Source organism: Amblyomma mixtum, chromosome 7 (assembly GCF_055824585.1).
Source record: "Amblyomma mixtum isolate Tamu chromosome 7, ASM5582458v1, whole genome shotgun sequence".
Lineage (NCBI taxonomy): Eukaryota > Metazoa > Arthropoda > Arachnida > Ixodida > Ixodidae > Amblyomma > Amblyomma mixtum.
Genome location: NC_143018.1, coordinates 127,078,193 through 127,104,724, shown reverse-complemented (window position 1 = coordinate 127,104,724; position 26,532 = coordinate 127,078,193). Strand labels below are relative to the sequence as shown.

General features: G+C 55.0%; 1 protein-coding gene across 1 annotated transcript; it reads right to left on the bottom strand.

The window, feature by feature from the left end:
* Nucleotides 1-12,222: 12,222 nt before the first annotated feature.
* LOC149337543 (uncharacterized) lies at nucleotides 12,223-15,027 on the bottom strand. Its single transcript, XM_089554450.1, has 3 exons — nucleotides 13,987-15,027; nucleotides 13,671-13,884; nucleotides 12,223-12,281 (listed from the first exon to the last, which is right to left on the bottom strand). Exons 1-3 carry the CDS (start codon nucleotides 15,025-15,027, stop codon nucleotides 12,223-12,225), a joined length of 1,314 nt encoding a protein of 437 aa, XP_089410576.1.
* Nucleotides 15,028-26,532: the final 11,505 nt, after the last annotated feature.

Below are 26,532 nucleotides of genomic sequence, written 5' to 3'. Positions count from 1 at the left end.
ATATATGCTCGACTTGCTGTACCATAGCCTGGTTCTGAAAGATGAGGTCTGCGCAAGTATTTCGCGAGGTTGTCTCAGCTGCGGAAGGAGCCGCCATCGCACTTGCTCTGGCGCACTCCACCATTGACAAAAACGAAACCGAAATTTGCACAGATTCCCAGGCCGCGTACCGCCACTACATAAAGGGCGTGGCGACGCCGGCAACACATCGTATTCTTGCCATAGTCACCTCTCTCGACCGAACGGTTAATCTGTCGTGGGTCCCTAGGCATGCCTCGATCCCAGCGCGTTCATGCGCTGGCCCGAGAACTCTCCTCCCGGACCCCGGATGATCAGGCACTCAACCCTGCGAAAGAGGCCCCATCGGTCCTCTCTATATATCATCAAATCACAACATTCTACAAACTCAGCTGCATGACACTGCCACCACCCCACAGTACCTTATCGCCCTCATCCAGCGCCACATGGCGACAATTACAGACAGGCTGTTTTATTTCCCTTCTCCGCCTCTCATGCTTTCACCCCACCTTTCCTCCTGATTGTACCACCTGTGGCGTGCCCAGATCCACACTTTTCCACTACCTTTGGGAACGTCCTTCCCCAAAGGCAGTACCCCCCATCCCCAATCCCACTCATTCTTCCTGGGAGGCTGCTTTACGGACCGCTCAGCCCGCCGGCCAGAAATGGCTGGTGGATCGGGCTTTACATGAAGCACAAGCCCGTGGACTCCTGGACCAGTAGGGGACCACCCTGGAAGATTTTTTTTATTTTGTGTAATAAAGTTGTTTCCATCCATCCACAGCTGTGGGAGCCGTTACGAGCGAGAGGAACGGGATGTTCTCCCGCATAAGTGGTAAGAAATTCCCGCTTGTCTTTAAGTCTACATTAAAGTCCTCACCCACCCTGGCAGGTAGCAGCGTTTCTGGCACAGCGTTGGCAAAGCCGAAGCATACAGCGCACATCTGTCACTGCCGCCACGTACCTTAAAGCACGACTAAGGTGTCCACTGTTCCAACAGGGCAGTTATGCGCCTTCCCTCTGGTTCAGGTGTCCACCGAGATGTGTGAGATAGATACTGCGCATTTACTTTCCTCAAAAACCAATTTAAAAAATTGGCGGGGGCTTAGCTTTGGTTAAGCGTGGTAGGTTGCGAAAGCGCGCAGCGCCTCCAACTGGACTCTCCGCTAGGGGGCCGTGGAGCATGGACGCACCCCACATCGGCTCCACGCAAAAACGACGGAATTCACCAATCGCCAGAATAATCGGCCCAAATTTCGCCACCCACTGATCTGTGAAGGTGAGCGCCGCACTCCATCAATTTTTGGCCCGACTACGCCATTTTTCGGGCACCCACGGCCCCCATTTCTTCCCTCTGTGACCGCTTCGCTCCGCTGGGAGTTAGGCCTACTCCGACGGATGCTTCCGCCACCAACGCCAGCATGGAGGTGCAGGTTCAGGGAGAAGTTATTACCCCCGCCACTATGACCCAATGGACTGGACTCACATCCTTGGTGTGGCTGCCCGCACCAAGGACGTTCGTTCAGCAACCCGAAGCCAGGAGGCCGCAGCCTCTGCTACCGGTGCCCACAAGCCTGCATGCCTTGACAAGTCGGCGCACCTGATAGCAACGCGCTCCAGCTGCGCAGCGTTCGCGGCAGCAGCCGCCGCTTCCTGCCGCGGACTACAAGATCGTATTTAGGTCTCGAGGCGGCCTGCAGCTGGACCTGCTTCCACCCCGACTACTACGGGAGGCCATCCTCCAAGCGGCGTCCCACCTCCATGAACCAACGCGTACCCAACTCAGAGTACATCCACTCAAAAACACATGCACCATAAGCACGCCCCTTAAAGGTGACGCGCTCGCTCTGGTTCGGGTGACCACCATAAAACACCAAAGCAAGGAGTTCACCGTCGCACCTTACATAGCCCCGCCAGACGGAGCAGTACGCGGAGTCATCTCCAATGCGTACTGGAACGAGAACCCGACCGAGCTCCTGCAAGACCTCATCACCGGCAATCCAGACGCCCTCATCGTGGACGCCTCCGAATGGGCGCGACGCGTTCTATTTTAATCACGTTCCGTGCTGGACCAGTCCCAAGTGCCGTTCTTTATGAAGGAGCCCTCCACAGGTGCACACCTTACCGAGGGAATATAGAGGCGTGCACGAACTGCCGCGTCCCAGGTCACCGGGCGGATGTGTGCGTCCAACCAAGATCTCATAAGTGCCCCCGCCGCGGGCAGTGCCATCCCAAAGAAGATGTGCCCTCATGCACCCCCAGCTGCATTCTCTGCGGAGGCCCTCATTTGACCGGAACTGGCAACTGCAAGGCACGGGGCCGTAAACTAGCGTCCCCGAGGAACGCTGTCTCTCCCCCGTCTTCATCGCGGCTTTCCCGCTGCGATCAACACAGCGCAGGCAACGGACGGAGCTCGACGCCTTCCCGGTCATAGTCTAGAACCAGACGGAATGACAGCAACAACTCCTCGGGTCTCACCTGGGCAGACCGCGTTTCTGGCAAGGCTACCCGTCATCCCCCACCACCCCAGTCCTCCCAGGCAGATCCGAGAAACCAGGAACTAAAGGCTTTGCGTCACGAGGTAAGCCGCCTTTCCTCCCTCCTAAGCACCCCCGCCCCCTCTATGCCCCCTCAACCCGCACCCGCTGACATTAACTCGACCTCATCATCCACAGACAATTCGAGCACCCCTCCTGCAAAGAAACAACGCACCACAGACACCACACCCCCGCCCGTGCCCCCAGAAATAGACGCTAAATTAGCAGCGGTGGAGGCCAAATTTGACCACAAACTAAAAGAGCTAGACGCCCGCCTCGAGGCCAGATTCAATCACCTTGCCGCCACCCTCACCGAAAAATTGGAGGAGCGCATGGACGCTATGTTTACTAAGATGATGGAGCTCTTTGAACATAATCTTACCCATCGCTTCACTCAACTTCAAACCCCCTCCACTACCCCCATCCTACCTACACAAGCGCAAACCACCTTTTCTCAACCACACATACCAATTGACACCCGTCTTACTACCCTCCTCAATCCCCCCACCATCCAATATGGCGGGGGGAACCCTAATTCTCTTCCCATTTTAACTTGGAACTGCCGCGGCTTCCGGTCAAAGCGCGCGCCTCTGTAACTTCTCCTTCCCACCATCACACCCACGCCCCAAATACTACTCCTACAGGAGACTGCACACCAGGCAACCCTCCCCTGCTACACATCTACACACTCGGATACCACTAACACACCCAGGGCATCCACACTCATCCACCGCAGCCTCAACTACAAAACTCATCACATCACGTCTGAGACGCCCTGCGTGATCACAGAACTTATACATCACACACATTCACTTCCTTCTATATTTATAGCAAACATATACCACCCCCCGTACCACCCGATGGCCTCGCTAGAATCACTTCTGCGAAAGCTACACCATCTAGCAGGGAAACATCCATTACTCATCGGTGGGGACTTCAACAGTCAGCATACTGACTGGGGATACACAACAACGACACATCGAGGTCGAAGGCTCTGGCTGCTCCTGCAGAACCTCCAACTCACTGTGCAAAACACGTTTCAGACGCCCATGCGGATCGGCGACAGTGTCAGCATAGACACCAGTCCTGACCTGACGCTGAGCCGCTGTATCCGCGGCGTTACCTGGAGCAGAACACAACATACACTGGGCAGTGATCATTACATTATAAAAATCACTGCCCCATACAAACCACCCCGTCACGCAAATACAACACACAAACTCATTTACTGGGATGCATTTCGCGCTGCACGCACCGCCCTCCCAGACACTCCCATCGTAAACATCGACGAATGGGTACAGTCACTCAAGCATGACGATCACCACAACACGCGAGACATTGAAACTACAACCGAAATACCTACCCTTGACACACGCCTAGCCCAACTCTGGGAGGCTTATCACAGCATCCTGAAACGCTGGAAAGGGAACAAACTTAACAGGACACTTAAAAAGCGGCTGGCCGCGCTGCAGACACAAATCCAACAACATTCTGAGGAGCTCTGCAGGTCCAACTGGGGACAGATATGTGACGGCATCGCAGGAAACCTGTCCAGCAAACGCGCATGGCAACTCCTCCGACACCTCATTGACCCCACACGCACCAAATGAGCAATATAGCACCACGTGACACGCCTCACACATGAACACATTGACAATCCGGACACCCTTCTAGACACACTTCAAACCATGTACACACCTCCAGGCGGCCCCATACCTCTACCGCACTACACAGGACAAGCAAATCCCACACTCGACACCGACATCACGGAGACGGAAGTGAGAACGGCCCTCCTGATTCTCCGCGCCAAATCCGCACCTGGTGCAGACCAAATCAGAAACTCGATGCTCCGTAATCTGGATGACCAATCGATCACCCACATTACGAAATACTTCAACCAGTGCTGGAGGGAGGGTAACCTCCCGCAGTCCTGGCGCCACGCGAAGGTAATATTCATACCTAAACCCAACAAACCACTTACACTTCAAAACCTTCGCTCGACTTCGCTAACCTCATGCCTCGGGAAGCTCCTCGAGCATGTTGTGTTAGCGAGACTCACAAGTCACATGGCGGACAACAATCATTACCCGCATAGCATGGTGGGATTTCGCCCCCATCTATCTGTACAGGATGCCATGCTGCAACTCACACACGACATTTTCGACCCGCTTGTTCCAGGTCACACCAAGGCAGTCTTAGCTTTGGATCTCTCCAAAGCTTTTGATCGCATTGAACATCAGGCGATCATGACTGCTCTATACCCACTGAATGTGGGTGCGCGCACGTATGCCTACATTCAAGCATTCCTCACTGACCGCACGGCTGAGATACACTTCGGCCCTCTGTCTTCCCCCTCCTCCACACATCAGAGTATCGGCAGCCCTCAAGGGTCCGTCCTTTCCCCCTTTCTCTTTAACATTACCCTCACCCCCCTTGCCCGAAAATTGGCAACTATTCCCCTCCTGGAGCACACTCTTTATGCCGACGATATCACCCTGTGGACCACCCACGTCAGTGACGGCGGCATAGAGAGCACCTTACAGGAAGCAGCCACTCTCACCCAAAATTACGCACGGACCATCGGATTGTCTTGCTCCCCAGAGAAGTCTGAACTGCTCCTCATCCGGCCTAAGAACCACCGCTGTCCCCGCTCCCCCATTGCCATTGAACTGAATGGTGACCGGGTACCTGAGGTTGGCACCCTCCGTGTATTGGGCCTGCGCATCCAGAACGATAGCAAAAACACCACTACCCTCAAGAAACTCAAGCAGGTTGTAGGCGTGATAGCGCACCTCAGCCGCAGGGTTTCGGGACGTCATAGAGGCATGAAGGAGCGCGACCTATGTCGCCTCATTCATGCCTTTGTCCTCAGCCGTGTGCTGTACACTACCCCATACTTACAACTATCCAAACATGACATAAATGCTTTGGATGCTTTGATTCGCAAGGCATTCAAAGTAGCGCTTCATCTTCCCCTCAACACATCCACAGAAAGATTACTAGGCCTGGGCCTCCACAACACGATCGGAGAACTGGTGGAGGCCCACCGACAGGTAATACATCAGGCTCACACAAACTTCCACAGGTCGGTATATCCTGGACTCCCTCGGCATCAGAATACCGGCCAACGACCCAACCCTCCTCGCCATCCCACGATCCCTTCACCGAGAGCCTCTCATCAGGCCGCTCCCGAGGAATATGCACCCGTACCACCTTGAGCAGCGCTGCAGAGCCCGTGCGAAGGCACTCCATCGAGCGTACGGCCCCGAGCCGGACGCCGTATGGGTGGACGCTGCCTGCACGGGTGATGAAGCGATAGCAGCTGCGGTGGACTCTTCATCCACCCACCTCACACTACCTCTCCCTCCAGACACGTCCCCAGAGGCTGCAGAGGAAGCCGCCATTGCACTTGCTATCACCCGCACGGAAGCCCAGTACATTTTAAGTGATTCTAAAACTGCGATACTAAATTTTGCTCGAGGCCGAGTTCATGTCCCTGCTTTTGGCATACTCGACTCGCCCGATGCACCCCCGCCCCGCCATGTGGAGCTGATATGGGTGCCTGCGCACTCCGGGAATCCCGGAAACGAGGCTGCCAACCTTTTAGCCCGAGGTTCTTTAAACCGGGCTCAGGTGGCCTCGGATCGGGGATTCACGAAGGAGCGCATGCACAGATTCACCACCACCACCGCCACACATTCAGTGAGCTGACCCAGGCATACAGAGCCTCACGCCAGCTCTACCTCCCGCTCCACCCCTCCCTAGATAACAAACACGCAACACTCTGGCGCAGACTACAGACACATACTCTCCCCTCGCCCCTTACCCTAACCCACTATCATCCATCCTTTCCCACTCCCGCATGTGCCCTATGCCCAGAACCCTTCGCTTCTTCCCTCCACATCATTTCCCTCTGCCCGGCGAACCCTCCCCCGCGGGACCTAGAGAACCTCAAGACCTGGGAGGACTGGGAGACCCTGCTGCGCTCGGAGGACCCGGCCGTGCAGACCATCGTCACCGGCCGTGCTGCCAGTGTTATGGACGTCAGGAACATAAACACTTGAGTGCAGTGGGGTCGTGCGGGGACCCTGAGGCGTGCCCCGAATTCCTGTTGAAATAAAGTTTTCTCTATCTCTCTCTCTCCCTCCAACTGAAGGAACGCAGTGCGCCGCGTCTACAGCTCACGCGTGGCTACCGGCGTTTTGAGGAAAGGAAATTGCGCAGTAATTCTCTGTCATCTCGGTGGACACCCTAACCGCACCGTAAAGGAAGGGAGGAACGCCACCACCCGTTCGGCGCGATGCCTTGTGTTGCGACTGAAAGAAAGAGAACTTTTAGAACGCCGCCGGGCTCGCCATTCTGCGGCATAGGCGCGTTGCTTAGCCAACCGCTCTTGCTTTTCTATTTCTTCATCTGTTTCCTCGGCACGGCGCCGGCGTTTGCGCGCAGCACGTCGCTCCAGCGACGCCTTGTACAACAACTCCTCAGACATGACTAAGCGGAGCGCGCCTGCGGCGCGCCGTGTATCCTCTCCTAGCGAGCGCCCGCACGCGGCGGGCCGAGGAGGCCGTCACGTGGTAGCCGCCGCGCCGAGCGAAGGAACGACTACGGCCGAAGAGACGAATTGGGGCCCCAGCTCTCCTCTGGTCGTGACGTCACGCTGTCACGTGGTCGTGCCACGTGACAGCGAAGAAACGACCTCCGCCGACGGCAGAATAGTGCTAATTCTAAAGTGTGCTTGGCGAAAGCCTTGTGGTCAACCCACTGCCCCAGGGCTAACGAGGTAATGAGGCCGCTGACGCGGCTGCCCGAGCGCTTACTCACCGGGCTCCTCATCCCAGCTCTTCTGGCTCGGAGACTAACCAGCCGCTGCTGCGATTCTAGGAAATTATAACGCATTATAGCGACATCCACCGCCTTTTCCCGGCCCCTGCAAAGGGGCTGAGTAAGACGGAGGAGCGAACTTTAAGGCGCCTGCAGACAGGTACTCTACTCTGTCCTGCAATCTTAAAACATTACGATGCTAACACGGATGGGCGATGCCCACACTGTGGGGAGACCTGTGATATCTTCCACATGGTGTGGGCATGTACTCAAAATCCCCACCTCTCCCCTTCCCCTACCCCTTCCAGAGAGGCATGGGAGACTGCCCTTCTCAACTGCTCCTCGCTTGAGTCCCAAAGGGCTCTGGTGAGACGGGCTAGAGACGGGGCATTGTCATGCGGTGTCCCGGACTAGGGACGCCGACCATGTAGCGTGGCCACTCTGTGGCTCCCAAACTCTATTTCAGCAATTAAAAGTTTTCACCACCACCACCCCGAGCCGCTTGTCGCGGAATCACTGGGCCGCTCCGGAGCCATGCGTCTCACTCACTCGCCTACAATGAGACGTCTGGCGGAGGAGCGGCGCTGTAGCTGCCGCAGCCGACGCGCGTGCGCTCGTTCTACCGCTACTGTGTGACGTCACGATTTGTATGCACAGCTGCGCCTCTCACCGGTGCGCCGGTTGCTAAAGAGGGGAGGAGGTTGCGCTTTTATTTTCTCCTTTCCAAGCTCACGCTCCATTGCTTTCACAGCTTCAAGGTGCACTAAAGGGGAATCCGAACTCGTCTTTTTACCGCGGGAACTCGATCTACACGTTCCCAGCATTCTTAAAACTGCGATTTATTGCTTTGTGCGGCCGATTTATTCAATTAAATCGTATTAACGTTCGGCTCCCGCCTTTTTTAATTACCCGCATATGGTGGGAGTCGCGTCGAGACTTTGCTTTTGCGTTTATTTTTTCTTTTAGCTTTCCGTGAATAAATAGGTCTAGCCAGAGACTAAATAGCTGCAAATTAGGCCCACGGAAATAAAAATAAGCGTGGACTCTGCTTTCGCCGATCACTAGGAATCACTCCGCCGATAGCAGATCGGCAAGCCACCACGGGACTGGGTGGAAGGTTGGTGGACCCCTCCCACCGTTTGCGGGGAATTAAAAAAAAGAAAGGCGGGAGCCCGACGTTAATCCGATTTAAATTAGGGACATCGGCCGCACAGGACAGTACTTCGAAGTTTCCAAGAACGCTCAAGACATGCAGATCGAGTTCCAGCGGTAAAAATACGAATTCATATTCCTCTTCAGTGCACTGCTGGTTACAACGGACAACGGCGACGCCGCGAAACGGACGCCTAAGAGCTGCGCTCTAGAACGTGTCTCACCTGCTGTCGAACACGCGAAAAGTAGTTTGGTACAGCATGGCGACACCGACGGTGACAATCGCGTGCTGACAGAGTACAGCTCACAGAGCAGACAAAAAAAAAACAACTCCGGAACGTGTTTCGATAACCTGCATCTTCTTACATATGTTAAAACGCTGGCATTGAAGCATATGATAATTAGCAACACGAAGAGCGCACGCATAAGTACAAGAACATAAGAATTTCTTCCGACGCTTGCGTTCTCTAGAGTTTGGTAAGTACTTTCTAAGGCCAGTTGCTTTGAAGAGAAGTTTATTGGACTGATTATTCATACAAAGGGACCATAGTCCCTCACAAAGACAAAAACACCAAGGCAGCGACTAGTGTCGCTCGGTACAAACAAGCTATGAAACAAGAACACGACGGCGACTGCTGCCGCCGTTCACACAAAATCATTCACAGCACAAAATGTTCAAAGGGTCCATAATGTCCAGGCATCGCGGGGAAGCACGCTCACTGAATACGATGAACGCGCACCGACACCGCGCACCACACACTCAATACGGCAGGAGCCGCACCGTCACGCGGCCCCCGCTGGCGGCGATGAAGCGGGCGCTCCACCGCCGCAGGAACTCGTCTTCTGGGAGGGTCACATGATCTAAACACGCCTGTTGAAACAGGCGCGCCCGAACCCTCTGCAGCATGGGGAACATGGCGCGTTGAGGCCGGCCCTGCAAGGAAGCGACGCCTCTCTGGCGCCACAAAACGAAGGCCCCAACACACAGCAAGAGCCGCACAAATGCGTCGCGCGGCCTGGTGTGCGAGTCGAGGCTAACAAAAAACATGCGCGACATCAGCCTCCAAAAAGTGCGCGCTACGACGCACTCAAAAAGCGCGTGTTCGAGGGTCTCTGTCGCACCGCACTGGGGACACCGAGAAGAAGGAGCGATGCCCCACGCGGCGATGCGGACCCCCGTTGGGAGGACTCTCCAGCCTCGCAGCCAGCCGAAGTCGCGGACGTCTGGTGGTACCCAGTGCGACGTCAAGTCTCGCCACCGTACCCGCCTGCTCCGCTCTAGCTGTTCAGGTGTAGCCTCCTGGATGGCAAGGAGCTCGCAAAGGCCAGTTGCTTTGAAGAGAAGTTTATTGGACTGATGATTCATACAAAGGGACCATAGTCCCTCACAAAGACAAAAACACCAAGGCAGCGACTAGTGTCGCTCGGTACAAACAAGCTATGAAACAAGAACACGACGGCGACTGCTGCCGCCGTTCACACAAATCATTCACAGCACAAAATGTTCAAAGGGTCCATAATGTCCAGGCATCGCGGGGAAGCACGCTCACTAAATACGATGAACGCGCACCGACACCGCGCACCACATACTCAATACGGCAGGAGCCGCACCGTCACGCGGCCCCCGCTGGCGGCGATGAAGCGGGTGCTCCACCGCCGCAGGAACTCGTCTTCTGGGAGGGTCACATGATCTAAACACGCCTGTTGAAACAGACGCGCCCGAACCCTCTGCAGCATGGGGAACATGGCGCGTTGAGGCCGGCCCTGCAAGGAAGCGACGCCTCTCTGGCGCCACAAAACAAAGGCCCCAACACACAGCAAGAGCCGCACAAATGCGTCGCGCGGCCTGGTGTGCGAGTCGAGGCTAACAAAAAACATGCGCGACATCAGCCTCCAAAAAGTGCGCGCTACGACGCACTCAAAAAGCGCGTGTTCGAGGGTCTCTGTCGCACCGCACTGGGGACACCGAGAAGAAGGAGCGATGCCCCACGCAGCGATGCGGACCCCCGTTGGGAGGACTCTCCAGCCTCGCAGCCAGCCGAAGTCGCGGACGTCTGGTGGTACCCAGTGCGACGTCAAGTCTCGCCACCGTACCCGCCTGCTCCGCTCTAGCTGTTCAGGTGTAGCCTCCTTGATGGCAAGGAGCTCGCAAACGCGGGAGGCCTGCGTCTGAGAGACGTCGACCTCGGGCAGGGTGGTGGTGAGAGACTCGGCCGTCCGACAGACATACCGGAAGAACGCCGGCTGCCGTTCGGCTGAAGGACCTACGAGTTCACCAAAAAAGAGCCGCCGCGAAGTCCCGAGAAGGTAGGCGAGGAGCCCTCTTCCCGGGTAGTCGGTGGCGTCGACCAGGTCGCGGACGCCTCGAACAGCAAGCACGCTGCACATTGTGCGCAGGTTGGGCAGGCTGAACCCGCCCATGCGCGTGGGAAGACGGAGGAGCGCGCGAGCGACGGTCTCCGTTTTTCCCGCCCAGAAAAAACTGCCACAGAGAGTGGCCAAGCGGCGCGTAAAGGTGCGCGGCGGACAAGCGACGCGAGCTATATAATAGAGCGGCGCGCACACCGACGACCTGATGATAAACGCGCGTTCCGACAGCGACAGGCGGAAACGCGCTGCTACTGTCAGGCGTCGCTCAGCGGTCGCTCTCAACTCGGTCCACGAGTCGCGGGCTACCTCCCCCGAGGAGAGGAACACGACTCCTAGCACCTTACAAGCCGGGACCCACTCCACCTCGCCCAGCAGGTCCGACGCGAAGGCCCCGAAACGCAGAGCCTTGCTCTTGCCCCTGTTGAGGAGGGCGCCGGACAGCTCGCTGTAACTGGAAAAAAGCCGTACAAACGCTACGAAGCTGTCTGCGTCCCTCAGAAACAAGGACACGTCGTCAGCGTACGCTGACACCTTCACCTGGCCCTGGCCAGGCAAAGGGAAACCGCGAATCGATGGAAACTCTGCTACGCGACGCAAGAGCGGGTCTAAACATAACACGAAGAGCATAGGTGACAGGGGACAACCCTGGCGAATACCGCGCTCTATCCCGAAACGTGCGGTCAACGCCCCGTTGAAGAGCAAGCGAGCTGTAAGATCGGAGTACAGCCGCTCCAACCGCTCTACGAACTCCGGCGGAAAGCCGAAAGCCCCGAGAACTCCAAAAAGGTATCGGTGCTCGACCCGATCGAAGGCTTTAGCCTGATCGAGAGAGACAAAACAACCCGGAATTCCTGTTCTCGAGGTGAACGTGAACAAGTCACGCGTTAGTGCGAGAGACGAGAACACCGAGCGTCCAGGCACGCTGCAGGTCTGCGCAGGGCTTACGAGCACCGATAAAACCTTACTCAACCTTTTAGCCAGCAGTGACGCCACGATCTTGTAGTCTGCGTTTAGCAGAGTGATCGGGCGCCACGCCTGCGGGTCAGATCGACACCCGCCAGGCTTCAGGATGAGCACTACGCGGCTCTCTCGAAAAGACTCCGGCCTCTCGCCGTCCCTGACGAAGGCGTTCACCATCTGGAGGAGGTGATCCTCCAGGACGGTGTAAAACCTAGCATAAAAGCTGATGGGAATGCCGTCAGGGCCTGGAGCTGAGGCGGCGTTCATGCCCTTAACGGTGGCGAAGAGCTCTTCCGCGCCTACAGGAGCGCTCAGCTGCGCGCCGAGATCGCTCGGGACCTGTGGTAGCGTAGCGCAGAAACTACGGAGGGAGTCCGTGAAAGAGGCGTCGTCCCGCCTTTCGGCCTCGGAAGCAAACAGCTGCGAAAAGTGACGCGTAAATGCGTCAGAGATGTCAGCCGCGCTGCTGCTCCTGGTACCGTCCGGCAAAACTACCTCCTCCACGCGGGCCTGTCGCTCCTCGTCAAGGCTACCTGCCCGTACTTGGCGTAATACGGTCGGATCGGAAACCGGTCGGCCCTGTACGAGCGCCCTACTTGCTGTCCGCGATGACTGACGCAGGAGTGTGTGGTAGCGCGCCTTCAAGATGTTCAAGTAATCGCGCATGGCGAAAGTAAGCGGCGCGCCGCGCTGCACGGCGCGTATACGAGCGAGGGTGATGTTAATTTCGCCCGTTATTCGCCTACGGCGTTGGCGCCCTTCGGTGATAAGGAGCGCGCGCCATTCCGCTTTTCGCTCGTCCCAGGTAATGCGCGTCGCGGCGCGTCCACCCGGGTTTCCCAGCGCATGTTCAAGGGCTATCACGCTCGACCAATCTGTCAGCAGACATGGGTCCATACGCCACGCTTCCAAACGTGGGGCGCGCTCGCCTATGTCCAGTACTGCTGACAGTGGTCGATGGTCGCTAATGCGCGGTGTACCCGGGGGGAACGCGAGCACATTGCAGGCCACCAATAAACACTCGAGCTCTCGAGGGAACAAGAACTTGTCAATTCTGCTCGCTGAGCTGCCCCGCTCCCAAGTTCCACCAAAACAACCATCGTGAAGCTTAACCCACGCGTCGGTCAAACCAAACTGAATACAAATATCCCGCAGAGACCGGGCCCCGGCGTAGGGTCGCCCCTGGCCTCGACCGCGAACGTCTCGTACGGGATCCAGAACACAGTTAAAATCGCCAACGAGAAAGCAAGGGTAACAATCTAGCATAAAAGAATCTAGCGAATCAAAGAAGCTAGAAGAGTCGGAGTGGCGGGCCGGCGCGTAAACCACCAACGCTCTGACGCGCATTCCACCGAGGAAGAAGTCGACCGCGAGGGTGCGGCCGTCCACGCCGTAGGTGCAATGCGCGCCAGAGCGAAGGGAACTGTTGACAAAAACGACGCCAACACCGCACGAAACAGAACAGGTTAACGAAAAAAAAGCTTCAACACAAAAACGAGACTTAAAATCAGTGACCTCGCGTGGGCAGCGTAAGTTACACTCTTGCAAAAATAGGATGTCGACGCCCTGTGCGCGGGCGAAGTGCATCACCTCTCTCTGCTTGTCCGGCGATCGAAATCCCTGAACATTCAGGGAGAGGAGATGCACTAACGCCATGATAGTGAGACAGGGTGCCGACGTAGTGGTGACACATCTAAGTAGCCCCGCCATGAGCGGAGCTGGGTGCGGACTTTTTTGCGTGGGGCGGGGCAGCGCCATCTAAGTTATCATCAGAGCTATCCTGCCTGGCGTGCTTCCCCGCGAGCTTACCCGTGTCCATATCCTCAACGGGGGGCGCGCGCAGGTCAAGTGGCTGGCTCATCGACACTGAAGCGAGCGGTGTTCCGGATGCCGACTCCGACGCGTCGGGGGCGTGCGAGGCGGTCAGGCTGGTGGTTCGTCGCCCGTCCTCCTCCCCGGGCGGCGGTCGACAGGGCGTAGGACGGGGCAGGCCCTGGTCGGACGACGTGGTGAGGGCCGCGCGCTGCTCACAGGTGAGGTCCCCCGTTAGGCGCAGCACAGAGCCGCTGTCGATGGGCCCACCCTCCTCGGTCGAGGAGGTGGAGGACTCGGAGTCCCGGCTCACCTCGTCAGCCGAACCGAAAGGTGCGAGCGACTCGGGAGAGAACGCCCCCGTTGTGTCGGAGACGGTCGGGGACGAGGGCGAGCCGAACGCGAAGAGCTCCAGGGAGCCCTCCGCCTGCGCGCCGGCAGCCGAGGTGGTCGGGCTGCCTGCAGCAGGCACTGCAGCTGGGTCCTCCTCAGGGGTCTCGGCCAGATGGTGTTCGGCCTGGACCTCCTTGGGGGTCTCGACCGGGGTGGTCTCCACCCGGTCCACCTGGGGGCTGTCGGCAGGGCGGTGCGCAGCGGTGGGCTGCTGCTGGTCGTCGGCAGCTCCCTTGGGCAGCTCGGGCCGGGAGGTCGCTGGTTTCCTGGCGGCAGCCGCGTCTGCGTAGGAACGCGGCCGCAGGCAATCGGCTGCTGCGTGGGGGCCGCCGCATCGCCGGCACGCCGCTTGGCATCCGGCCGTATCGTGGCCAAACGCCTCGCAGCGCGAGCACCGCGGCGTGCGGCACGTCGCGCCAACGTGGCCCTCCTGCCCGCAGCGCGAGCACACTTTCCGCACGCCACGATAATCACACATGGCGCGGTGGCCCAGCACCGAGATGAAGTTTGGCACGGGCTTGCGCATTTCCATGCGCACGAGACGCTGCCCGTTGCCGACGTGCCGCCGGCCCTTGAGAACTGGGTGGCTCACCTCGAGCACTTTCCCGTAGGGGCTGAGTGCCGAGGCGAGCGAGGCGTCACCCACGAAGAGCGGCAGCCGGAAGACGGTGATGTTGACCACGGCTGGACCCACGCAGGCGACCGGGACAGGGGTGCCGTTGATGTGAAAGGCCCCCTCTGCAATCAGCTTCTGAGCCGCCGCAGCCGAGGCAACGGCGACGCAAAACTTGAAACCCCCTTGGTGCTGGAGGGACTCCAGCCCCTTGGGGCCAACGACGTCCTCGATGCCGTCGACAATGTCGTCGGCCGAAGCTTCGGTTTTCACCTCGAAGGTGAAGCAGTGCGCCTTCGGGGGAGGCGCTCGAAAAGTCGGTCCTCCGGGGGGACCGGTTGACGCCATGTTGGTGCCGGGTACGGGACCGGGTTCGGTAGGCGGGACGCTGGTGGGGGTTGGGGGGCCGCGGACAGCACCTCCACCAGGCTCCTGGGAGGGCAGGGGGGCGGCAGGAATTCCCGGGCAGCCGGCCGTTAGCCGGGCGCCCGGGCGGCGGTCCTCCAGGGGGGCGACGCCTCCTGCTGGGGGCGGGCTGGCGGCGTCCAGGGGTCCGCTTCGCTTCGGGCTGGGTTGTGCGGCTTAACCTACAAGCACGCTACATGCCAGCGAGAACGCGTGCAGGAACGCTACCTTAGACGAAGCGGCCTGGCTTTTCTTTCTTTGCCTTGTACTGAAAATAGAGCATGAAGGTGCTCTTTTGGGCAAGAGAAATGTTTTTGCTTGACCTATGTACATTGTTCAGACATTTGATAGCCAGCTGACAGCATTGTTGCTCCGCTCTTTATATCCTCCTGAGACCTGAAGTGAATTTGAGTGCACAAAAACTTTGTAGGGTTTCAGAATAAGCTGGTAGGAGTACAAAGGTGAAAAGTGAGAGATATTTTCTCAACAGAACTAATAGTTTCAGCTCAGCACGATGTCCAATATATTGGACACTAGGACTCTAGCCGTATGTTCCCACCCAGTGGGCGTGCCACAAAATACTTCAGATAAAGCTGTGAAAGTTGTGCGAAAAAAATACTTTATTATGACAGAAGTCAAAGTAGCAAAATATACGTCAACTGAATAAAAAAGTTTCGCTGTGCTCACTTGCTGTGTGCCTTTTAGAAGCATCTTCTGTCTTTTTTATGCAGAACTGCTGACATTTTGTGCAAAAAAACTTTGTTTTCATGGTGCACCCCTCAAACTTGCAGCGCGCAGCGTTAGCTGCGTCAGACAGCCTTGGGAAGTGGTAGGCACTTTTGTTGGTCTCTCCTCGTCGAGCTTGCTTTGATGGTGGGCTCCACTCAACTTCACTGTCACTCTCTGTTTCTTGTTGTTTTTTTTTTCCTTGACGTTCCTTGCTTCTTGACGTTTCTTGGGTTTCTTGCTGTTATTGGATCGACAATAGTGTCGTCGTCGCTGTCCGATAGGTCAATGTCTGATGTGTTGGAGGCCGCCGCGGTGGCTCAGTGGTTAAGGTGCTCGGCTGCTGACCCAAAAGACGCGGGTTCGAACCCGGCTGCGGCGGCTGGAATTTCTTTGGAGGAGAAATTCTAGAGGCCCGTGTACTGTGCGATGTCAGTGCACGTTAAAGAACCCCAGGTGGTCGACATTTCCGGAGCCCTTCACTACGGCGTCTCTCATAGCCTTAGTTGCTTTGGGACGTTAAACCCCATAAACCAACTAAACCAACCAACTGATGTGTTGGCTTGTGCAATTCTTTGTAAAATTGCTTCGGCCGTCTCATCAGGAACGCGAGGCCTGTCTCCTACAACAAAAAAAGACGTTATTTCGTCCCCAGCCGTTAAATACCAGCAGTATTCGTTTACAGTTATTGCGAAAGCCATCTCAAAAGCGCGGCCAAAATAACCGGGCTGAGTCCCAGCGTCCAACGTATTGGACACGTGAAATCAGATTGAAAGCACAGAAAAGTTAGGTCATGTAGAGTTACAATTATGATATCTACATGTTTTCTGTTCTATCTTTGTTGGTATCCAACAAAATTTACTCGTTCAAAGTAGGTAAAATCACAGAAACAACACTTACTTCTCCGGCAGGTGCCATAGAACGCCGCGCCGGTGAACGCCGCCGTTTTCAAAGTGTTTTGGCGGGAAAGTGAGCAGTTTAGTTTCAAAAAAGGTGCACAGATGGCGCCACCAGTTGTCCAATGTATTGGACAAGTGGGTTTTATGAAGATGAATCTTTCGGCGCGGGAGTACTGGCTTAAAAGCTAATGTCCAAAATATTGGACAAATTGCCATACACGGGTCTCAGGAGGATATATAGGCTATTTAGGATGCTGACTTGCGCCAAATAAGGTTGCTATTGGTGACAAAACTACGGCCCACATGTTGGTGACACAGAGTTTGGATGGTGGCGATCGAAGTGGCGCGAAACGGCGCAAAAAATTACTACTTAAGTTGACACCTACTATGTGTGAGGGATTGGCATCGACTACTTTTGGTTCTCGAAACCGTAACGGGAGGAGACCTTCGGAGGGCCGTGGCGGTCGAACCGGTGGTCACAGAGGGATGCGGGTGGCACCAAACTTGTTATCGTTTCCTGACGTAAACATTGGTATCCAAATTTGGTATCTGAGAGGGAAATTCGGATATAACAAAATTGAGTCTCCGATATAACGAAGGCCATTGCTAACACTCTTCAGTAGAGCCCCTGCAAAGGTAGTGAGATCATTTTCAGAGCGCAGCTCTTAGGCGCCCGTTTTTGCGTTTCGCGGCGTCACTGTCGCCGTTGCCGTTGTCCGTAGTAACCAGCAGTGGACACCCTTTAAGGTGCGAAAAAGATGGAGCGGGAGCTTGGAAAGGACAGGGTAAAAACGCAACCTCCTGCCCTCCTTAGTAACCGGCAAGCCAGGGGGGGAGGGGAAGGGGGGGGGGAAGCGTCTTAATGTTCGCTCCTCCATCTTACTCAGCCCCGTTGCAGGGGCCGGGAAAAGGCGGTGGTTATCGCTATAATGCGTTATTACTTCCCTGAATCGCAGCTGCGGCTGGTTAATCTCCGAGCCAGAAGAGCTGGGATGAGGATCCCGGTGAGTAAGCGCTCGGGCAGCCGCCTGATTACATCGTAAGCCCTGGTGGCCAGGAGCCCAAATGATTCTTTTGGGTGCTGCATCAGTGGCAGTCCGTCTTAGAATACAAGCAGCTAAGGGGGAAGTCTCCCCTGCCAAGTAATGATCACATGCTTTTCGGGAGTCCGTGATGATTATTCTCGAATTGGCGTGGGCGGCAGCAAGCGCTATCGCTACTTCCTCGGCTCGCAATGAATTCGGGGCTCGAAGGGAGAATCCATCAACGTGCATTTCCTGGTGAACTACAGCGGCCGTGTAAAATCCCGTGGGCGATGGCCCTGCTACGTCTACATAGTACACACCGGGTCGGAAGCCGTGTTGTCTCTCAAGAGCCCGAACCCGCGTTTGTCGTCTGTTTTCGTGCACGTCGGTGTCCAAGTTACGGGGGAGCGGGGAGACCCAGAGCATATGGCGCCACTGTTCAGGGATGCGCTCGGCCTCCTCTGGAGTGCAGTCGTGTTGGATGTGCAAGCGGTTTAGTAGGCGGCGCCCGGGGGCCGTCTGCATGATGCGCGTGTGTTGGTTTACGAGGTGGGCCTCCCGCAGCTCCTGGTAGGAGTTTAGCACCCCGAATGCCTTGAGTTTGGCATTAGAGGTAGCCACCGGGAGATCCAGGGCTCGCTTAGTTGCCTTGCGGATGATGGCGTCTGTTCGCGCCTCGTCTTGCTTAGTAGTGCGGAGATATGGCACGGCGTAGAGGATCCGGCTAGTCACGAAGGCATAGACGAGCCGAAGCGCGTCCCTGCCCCACAGACCGCCCCGCTTGTTGGAAACGCGGCGGATCATGCGCCCTACCTGTTCGCCTACTCTCTTGAGTTTCACAATGGTGGAGTCCGGTCTGAGTCTATGGTGAATGAAAAGGCCCGAATACGGAGCTCCTCCATCTCTCTAATAAGACCTCCTGAGAGAGAGATGTGTATTGCTGTCCTATCCTTTCCCCAGTAGCACAAACGGGGCTCGGAATTGCGGGCCCTCGTGGGCCCCACACGGGCAGCCCATGGGGGCCCGATGTGGGATATGTGTGGGATTTGCAACTCGGCATCGCGCGGGACCCACAGGGGCAGCCCAGTGGGCTTGCTACATAGGACCAGCAGGGGACCCCTATGGTCTGCATGCATAAAAACGATACAGGGGGCTTTCCTCGGTCCTTTGTGGGACCCATAGGGGCAGTAATGGGCTTCTTAGAGGGGACCTCCAGGGGGGCTTAGGCGGCAGTGCAGCGGGGACCCGCACGGGCTAGCCCAAGTCCGGCCCACATGGGCAAGCCCAAGTCCGGCCCACATGGGCAAGCCCAAGTCCGGCCCACATGGGCTAGCCCAAGTCCGGCCCACGTGGGCTAGCCCAAGTTCGGCCCACAGGCAAACACACATAGACCAAGAAAGAGACAGGACACACACCAGCGCTGAATTCAGCGCTGGTGTGTGTGTCCTCTCTCTTTCTTGGACTTGGTGTGTTCGCGCTGTTGAACCATCATTATGAATATACACTAATTAGCCCAATCTGGACCTCATCCGCAGGCAAAACAGTCCACTTTTGCTTCTCAACCTGTTTTCCTTGGGTGATGGCTCCCCCTCCCAATTTCTTCTCCTTGTTAGAGACACCTCGGTGCGCGCTATCTTTTTCCCATTGAACATGAAACACGAGCTGTGATGCATTCCGGGAAAGGTCTAGTATTGGACAGTCGCAGGTATTAAGCGACAGCGTAAGGAGCTCGTTCAGGTGAAATCCCGGCTCCGCCCGTCGGAAAAAACCCCAAATTACTGTAAATAGAAAAAGAAAATAGCCCCACTGCGCCAGGTGGGCAAGTAACGCGTATGCCACGAAGGTTTTTGTTTGTTCTTTATTCCCGTAGGCCACGAAGGGTAATTGCTTCAGGCGTGTTTGAGCGACACCCATTGAACGCGTGGGCGGGTGTATGGCTTAGTAACCTGTGTTTGGAATGTGTTCTGGTCTGACAGTAGTGAAAAAAATATTGGTGTCGTGTATGGTGGCTTAACGTCCCAAAGCGGCTCAGGCTATGAGGGACGATGTAGTGAAGGGCTTCGGAAATTTCGACCACCTGGGGTTCTTTAACATGCAAAGACATCGCACAGTACACGGGCCTCTAGAATTTCGCCTTCATCGAAATTCGGCCGCCGCGGCCGGGATCGAACCCGCATCTTTCGGGTCAGCAGCCGAGAGTCGTAGCCATTGAGCCACCGCGGAGCCAGACAAATATTAATATGCAAATTACCCGTCAGAAATTGGACGGAATGAAAAGGGGTGTTATGGTGCTTCAGTGTACTGGAACAAATGGTGTGTATGTGTAAAAGTGGCGTAGTATGCCGTGCTCTGTAAGCTAGATAAGGATTGATCATAGGTAATCAATAATTGGGATTCTAATCGACGATCGTTATCGGTAAAGGGATTGTGGATTGGTAATCGCTAAGAAATAAGAAAAAGAAAAAAAGACGAAAAGAAGCTACCGAGAATCTCACGAAGCGGAAGGTGTACGTCACATTACTTAAAAAGAGATAATGCGTGCAAAAGAAGACAGGACGAAAGAGAAGGCACGGACAAGCCAGGCGTCTCATGACGCCTGGCCCTGACGATTGGCAATGCTCAGTATCGTGAATGCGCCTCACGCCTTTCGTATTTGAATTAATATTGTGTTTCAAATGTGTGTCGTAACATTGTTGGTGTGTAAACAGGTTGCTCGGACGATTCCAATGCTTGCTTGGTCATCCTTCTTTATTTACGGCACATTCCGCAGCATCGATGCGATGCGTGATGTTTGTTCAGGGCCTTGAGCCGCTCCCCCTCAGGACGCTCGTCGATGATTGCGCTCACACGTATGCACCATATGCCTGTGTAAAGAAAGAATACACACCAGAAAACTAATTTTAGTCTTGTTACCATGAAGGACAAGAAATTTCGGTATGTAACAGAGAAAATTTTTCGGTATTTTGTCTCTCTACGCTGTGCAATCTAGAACTGGCTGGTTCAAAAAAGACACTGGACAACTAGAAAGTTTCTGTTTACGCCGAGCATACCACTGAGACGGCGGCAGTACTCAGACAACAGAGTGATTTCAAATGCGTACTTACGTCCTAGCAGCACGACGTCGCCGTCATAAAATCCGCCTTCTCCGCCGTGGCCTCCACCGCTCATATGTCTGTAAATGTCACTGTTCAGCACTCACGTCTTTCGGGGCGAAGTTATTCAACACTGAGACAAGGACGACAGGGTTCCACCATACTTGCACTAGACGTACGCATGGAAGGCGATGCCATCTTCGATCGTGGATTGATCAAGCAACACGAGGAAAGGCACAAAAAACTGTATAACACAAATTCATCGAGGACTAGCAAGTGCCAGCGTGTTTTCGCAGCTACCTTCATCCCTTGACACTCAACCCAACCGCAGGAAAAAAATAAAACCTGTTCCAAACAAACGCAGGAGAGGCGGGGGTGCACTTCTGCGGAGCCCCCTCTCCACTTTATTGTGCGTCGCGGGGAGTGTGGTCGGGAGGGCGGCTTAAAATGTTCGGTAGTGGGCTGTAGAGTGAGTGCCTCCACGCCATTTCGGGGAAGGGGGCTGGGAGGGACAGGACAGACACAAAGGAGCCCTCCGGGAAGCAACAAAGGAAGACAGAAATACCAGGGTTGAGCAGGTTTTTTTTTTAGAGTGGACTCAGGAAAAGCAGGGAAGGCGGTGGTGAGAGGAAAGAAAAAAACTTGAAAAAAAAGTGCGCAAAGACAGGTTACTCATGTGACGTTTCTACAGGAGTTTGTTTTTATTTTGTTCTCTCTAGCACTGTACCTTTTCGCTAGCTAACCTTTCTTGTTCGTCGATAGAAATGTTCTCGGCGATTTGTGATTAGTATCTTTTCCTGATAGGGTGAAGGGTGCGGCAGCTCGCGATGGCGCTTGGCCAAGTTGCGTTATCAATGTGCGATCACTAGACGAAGAAGACGCGCAAAGAATGCCTGCACAAAAACCAAGAATTTTGTGTCTTGATCGATGCGTCGTTACAGACTGCTGCTAGCGGACATTAAGAAAGCTGCTGCAATTAACGCGACAGTAACAAACCTTTTGCAGCCTCTGGCGCAGTCGCCGGAGGCTCGCTATGTTCATCAACTAGTCATGAATTCCATGCGCCACATGTTGCATGGAGACGACGAAAGCGCTTGAAGTGCTGGCGTAATTGAAGTGCGTTGAAACAAGCAAGAAACCTTATCCTGGCAGCTTTCTCCGCGGCGACCGCAGCACACGAGAAAAAAATACAATGCGATAAACGCAAACTAAGCACCAACAAATCTCAGAAGCTGGTTCTTTTGTTATTACGACGTTCAAAGAGCAGCTCTTCGTCAGAGTGAAACGTGGAAGGTCTTGCTATTTGGTCACGCTTAACCCTTTTACCTCTGATGTAGGATATGCAGGCAGACTAAATGCAAGAATGTCAACTATTCCCGTGTACAACTAGTGTACTTGTGACTGTCGATATGTTTTGCCCGGCAACTCGCTAATGGCGCAGGATGTTTCTGCACTGTGAAACCCAGAGTAGTCTGCGCAGGATTTACGAAGGCTGCTGGCGGATATAATACTAGCCGTTTGCCCGGACACACTGTATGTCTTGCTACTGCGCAGCTCACGCTTAGGCCTTTTCTACCAGATATGTACGATACAGGCGGGGAAGATGTTGGAATCGCAATTGTGCCCATGCCTAGCCCATATATTTTCCATGCAGGACCAATTTAGGCTACAGGCGGGAATACTGGTGTTAGTCCACCTACAGCCCAATTGGTTCCGTTAGGGCGCTGCACGGGCAGCCCCTGTTGGGTGTTCCCGCACTTCACCGTCATGTAGCCCCATCTTTTATGCACACGAACTGCACGCAGCCCGTGCTTACCCCTTTCATACCCGATTTAGAATACAGGCGGTGAAGACGTCGGAATGGCAAATGTGCCCATGCCCAGCCCACGCGGGACCTTCGCCGGTGTTGCTAAGACAGCCCAAGCTGCATGCCTGAAACGCTTCGCCACTGTAAAGCCCATAGTTTAGCCCCTGTATTTCCTACGCGGGACCCATGTCGGCTGAAGGCGGGAATAATAGCTCTTTGCCCACACAAAAACACTGCGGCTCCCTCATGGTGGGTTGCCCGAGCTTCACCATAATAGAGCCCGCATCCTAGCCCGCATGTATCTGCGGTGGGACCAAGGTGGGCTGCCCAGTCTGTTTAAGCCTATGCCTAACCGAGGAGGGTCCCAGTCGGGCACGAAGTGGGCAGCCCCAGTGTTTTGTGCCAGCACTGCACCCACGGGGGACCCCTGTGGGTTTACTGCGGGCAGCCACCAGCCCTCATTGCCCATGTCGGACCCGCATGGGCCCGCCACCTTGTGCTACTGGGGTTGGGTTCGCTCTGACATGCAGAAGCTCTGATTTCGCTGGAGTACATTGGAGCCCAAACTCAATAGCATACACATCGACTATGGGAGCGACCTGCTGAAGGCGGTTCTCCATGTCCCCAAGGCTCTCTTCGGTGGTCCAGATTGTAATGTCATCTGCATATAACGCGTGTTGAATGCCTTCCACCCGGGCCAGTTGGCTTGGGAGGAGCATCATAGCTATGTTGAACAGGAGCGGTGATAACACCGCTCCCTGAGGGGTACCCCGTGTTCCCATCATGCAAGGGCCATATTCCTCGTACTCAATCCGAAGAAAGGCCTGGCGATTAGTTACGAAATCTCTTACATACGCGTACGCCCTAGCCCCACAATCGGTAGAACTCAAGTTGGCCAGGATGCTACCGTGTTTAACATTGTTGAAAGCCCCTTTCAGATCAAGGGCGAGGATGGCTTTATCATTGTATTGCATACTTATGGGTCGTATTACATCACTGTGCAGCTGGAGGAGGACGTCCTGTGCAGACATGTGGGGGCGCAACCCGAACGTGGTGACTGCAAAGAAGCCCTTGTTCTCCAGGTATGGAGAGAGGCGATCCCGTACCATCGTCTCCATAAGCTTGCCCGTACTCGAGGTGAGTGAAATGAGCCTCAGGTTGTCCATATTCACGGGCTTACCTGTTTTACGGATAAACGTCACAAGCGACGTTTTCCATTCGGGAGGGAGTGGACGCCCGCCCCAGATCTGGTTCATGTATTCTAATAAATGGAGGTAGGCTGAGTCCGGTAGGTTAGCCAACAGGTTCACTGTTATGCGGTCCCGTACCGGTGCCGTACCCCGGCGCATTTTTGCTACTGCCGCCTTAAGGTCGTGCAACTCAAAAGGGGCATCGAGTGTTTCATTAGGCCTGCCAGAGTACATGTACTCAGGCCCAGGCGGGTCATCCGTACGACAGAGATATCTGTCGCACACAGTGTCCGCAAGTTGCGCCGTCGTACCTTGGTCCCATGCAGAGCCCGCCGGAGCTGCTTTTGCGTCTCCCCTCTCGTTTGGGAGGGGTCGATTAGACTGCGAAAGAGACGCCACGTCCCCTTCGAGCTCATCTGATGAGCTGCGGCGTCGCAGCGTGCTATCCACTTTGAATCTGAGAGTTCGGCAGCATACGCTGCAGCCTGCTCTGTGAGTTTGGCTATGTGGGCGCGTAGTTTCCGATTAGTTTTCTGCTTATTCCACCGTTTAGTTAAGCTCCGGCGCGCCTCCCACAAATGTAGTAGGTGAGTGTCCACGGCGGGGATTTCTTCGGTGGTTTGTAGTGTAGTGACGTCTTGCTCCTGAGTGTTGTGTATGAGGTTAGCCCACTCCGCGTAGCCGCCGGAAAAGATTACGGTAGATATAGAGTGATTTCCGAATTTGTAGCAATCGGCCTGACCCCATTTTTTGCACGCTGCCTTTGCCACGAGTGTAATCCGGAGAAGTAAGTGATCGCTGCCTAGTGAATCTCCCAGGTTCTCGCAGGCAGCCTCTCTAACATTTTTAAGGAGAGAAAGGTCAGGACACGTGTCGCGGGTTACCGAGTTCCCCACTCGGGTTGGATACGCCGGGTCTGTGAGCAAAGTAAGGCTGAGGGTGGAGATGAGTTCCGCCAGCTGACGTCCTCTTGCCTTTTCGAAGTGATAGCCCCAGTGAAGGCTGGGAGCATTGAAGTCTCCAACGATCACTAGAGGCTCTTTGGCTGCCATTTTGATCGCGAGAAGGAAGATTTCACTGAAAGTTACGCGCGGCTTATGCGGGCAGTATATGTTGAGGATATGTATTGACGGGTCGCGGCGTCTGAGAGGCAGTACCCGGACCATTGTATATTCTTGCTCGATGCTCAAATATATGTCGACCTGAATCACGGTGTAAGCGTTATTCACCAGGATGCACGTCGAGCGGCCCCCCTGAAAGGTGGTGTAGCCCGAGAATTTAGTGTCTATGCCGGGATCCTGCAGGGCAATGAGCGTCAGCATGTCACCTAGGGACTGCAGGTAGAGCTGGAGGTGTGACCGCTTTTTCCAAGCTCTGAAACCCCTGCAGTTCCATTGGATGATCTGGAATTTTTCAAGGCTTTTGGCATTTCTTTTAGATCTGCTAGCCATCTTGTATTTATTTACGGGGCGTGCGGACTAGCTCTGGCCGGGACCCGGCGAAACTCCAGTGAGGGGCCGCACTGACCTACCGGCAGCCAAGCCTGAACCATGTTCCTCCGCTGTCTGGCGGGAAGCTGTCTTACGTTTGAGGTGAGGGGATTCGCAGCTAGTGGAGTTCTTAATTTGGGTGCTGACCCAGGGCTGTACGGCCTTAAGGACGGAGTCAGTGACCTGGGCCATAGGGTCAGGAGCTGCTTGCGTTAAGGCCGCCTTGAACATGTCCTGGAAGGACTCGCGGACTGCTGACATGATTTCATTTAATTTCATTTTATTACCTTAAAGACTCCTCGCGGGGTATTACATAAGGGGTGGGATGAGCAGAAAAGGTACAAGACAATGCTATTTGTGATCAAAAAATGTTGTTTAGATTGCTAGAAAATGATGGACAGGTGATGTCGACGATATGCTGGGGAAGGCCATTCCAATCTTTAGCTGCACGTGGGAAGAAGGAGGCTGAAAAAGTAACAGTTCGGGCACGTGGGCGAAAAACTTGAAGCGTGTGGCTAGTGCGGTGAGAAATGTATGATGCTGGCGTGATGTAAGGGGCACGGTTAAGTGATGAGTAAAATAACTTGTGGTACAGTGATAGCGTGGCTATGCGACGACGAACGGAAAGAGGCGATAGTGCTGATTTGGTTTTTAGGGCTGAAGCACTGACGTCGTAGGAGTAAGAAGAATGTATGAACCTTGTAGCGCGGTTTTGAACGGCTTCTAGATCGTTTACGATGTAATATGATGCGGGTCCCATATGGCGGATGCATATTCAAGTTTAGGTCTAATGAGTGACTTGTAGGCGAGCAATTTCACGTGATGTGAGTTGAGGCGAAGGTGACGTTTAAGAAATCCCAGAGTTTTGTTAGCAGATGATATCACTTTAGCAACATGTGCATTCCACGTTAGGTCATTAGATAATGTGACGCCTAAGTATTTGAAAGATGATACAGATTCTACGGACTCGTTAGCGATTTTGTATTGGAAGGCATGACTCTTTTTGCTACGGGTGATGGAAAGAAGCTTGCATTTGCTAGGGTTGAGGGTCATAAGCCAATCTGCGCACCGGAGGGCTGCGATTTGCTCCTCCAGTTGCTCGGTTTGGCGCTGCAATACCTCGAGCCCACCGACGCGACCAGCAGTGGAAACTGATCGAACTACCGTGTCCACGCTCTGCCGCGAGACGCTAGTGAGGCAAGATGTTACTGATGATCCG

What these genes read in the sequence shown, in the direction of transcription:
- LOC149337543 (XM_089554450.1), bottom strand. Translation starts at nt 15,027, where the DNA reads ATGGCGTCAACCGGTCCCCCCGGAGGACCGACTTTTCGAGCGCCTCCC. An exon ending in CTTTCGGTTCGGCTGACGAG is followed by an intron (nt 13,885 to 13,986) that starts GTGAGCCGGGAC and finishes ACCTGTGAGCAG; the next exon opens with CGCGCGGCCCTCACCACGTC. An exon ending in CGTTGAGGATATGGACACGG is followed by an intron (nt 12,282 to 13,670) that starts GTAAGCTCGCGG and finishes CACTTTTCGCAG; the next exon opens with CTGTTTGCTTCCGAGGCCGA.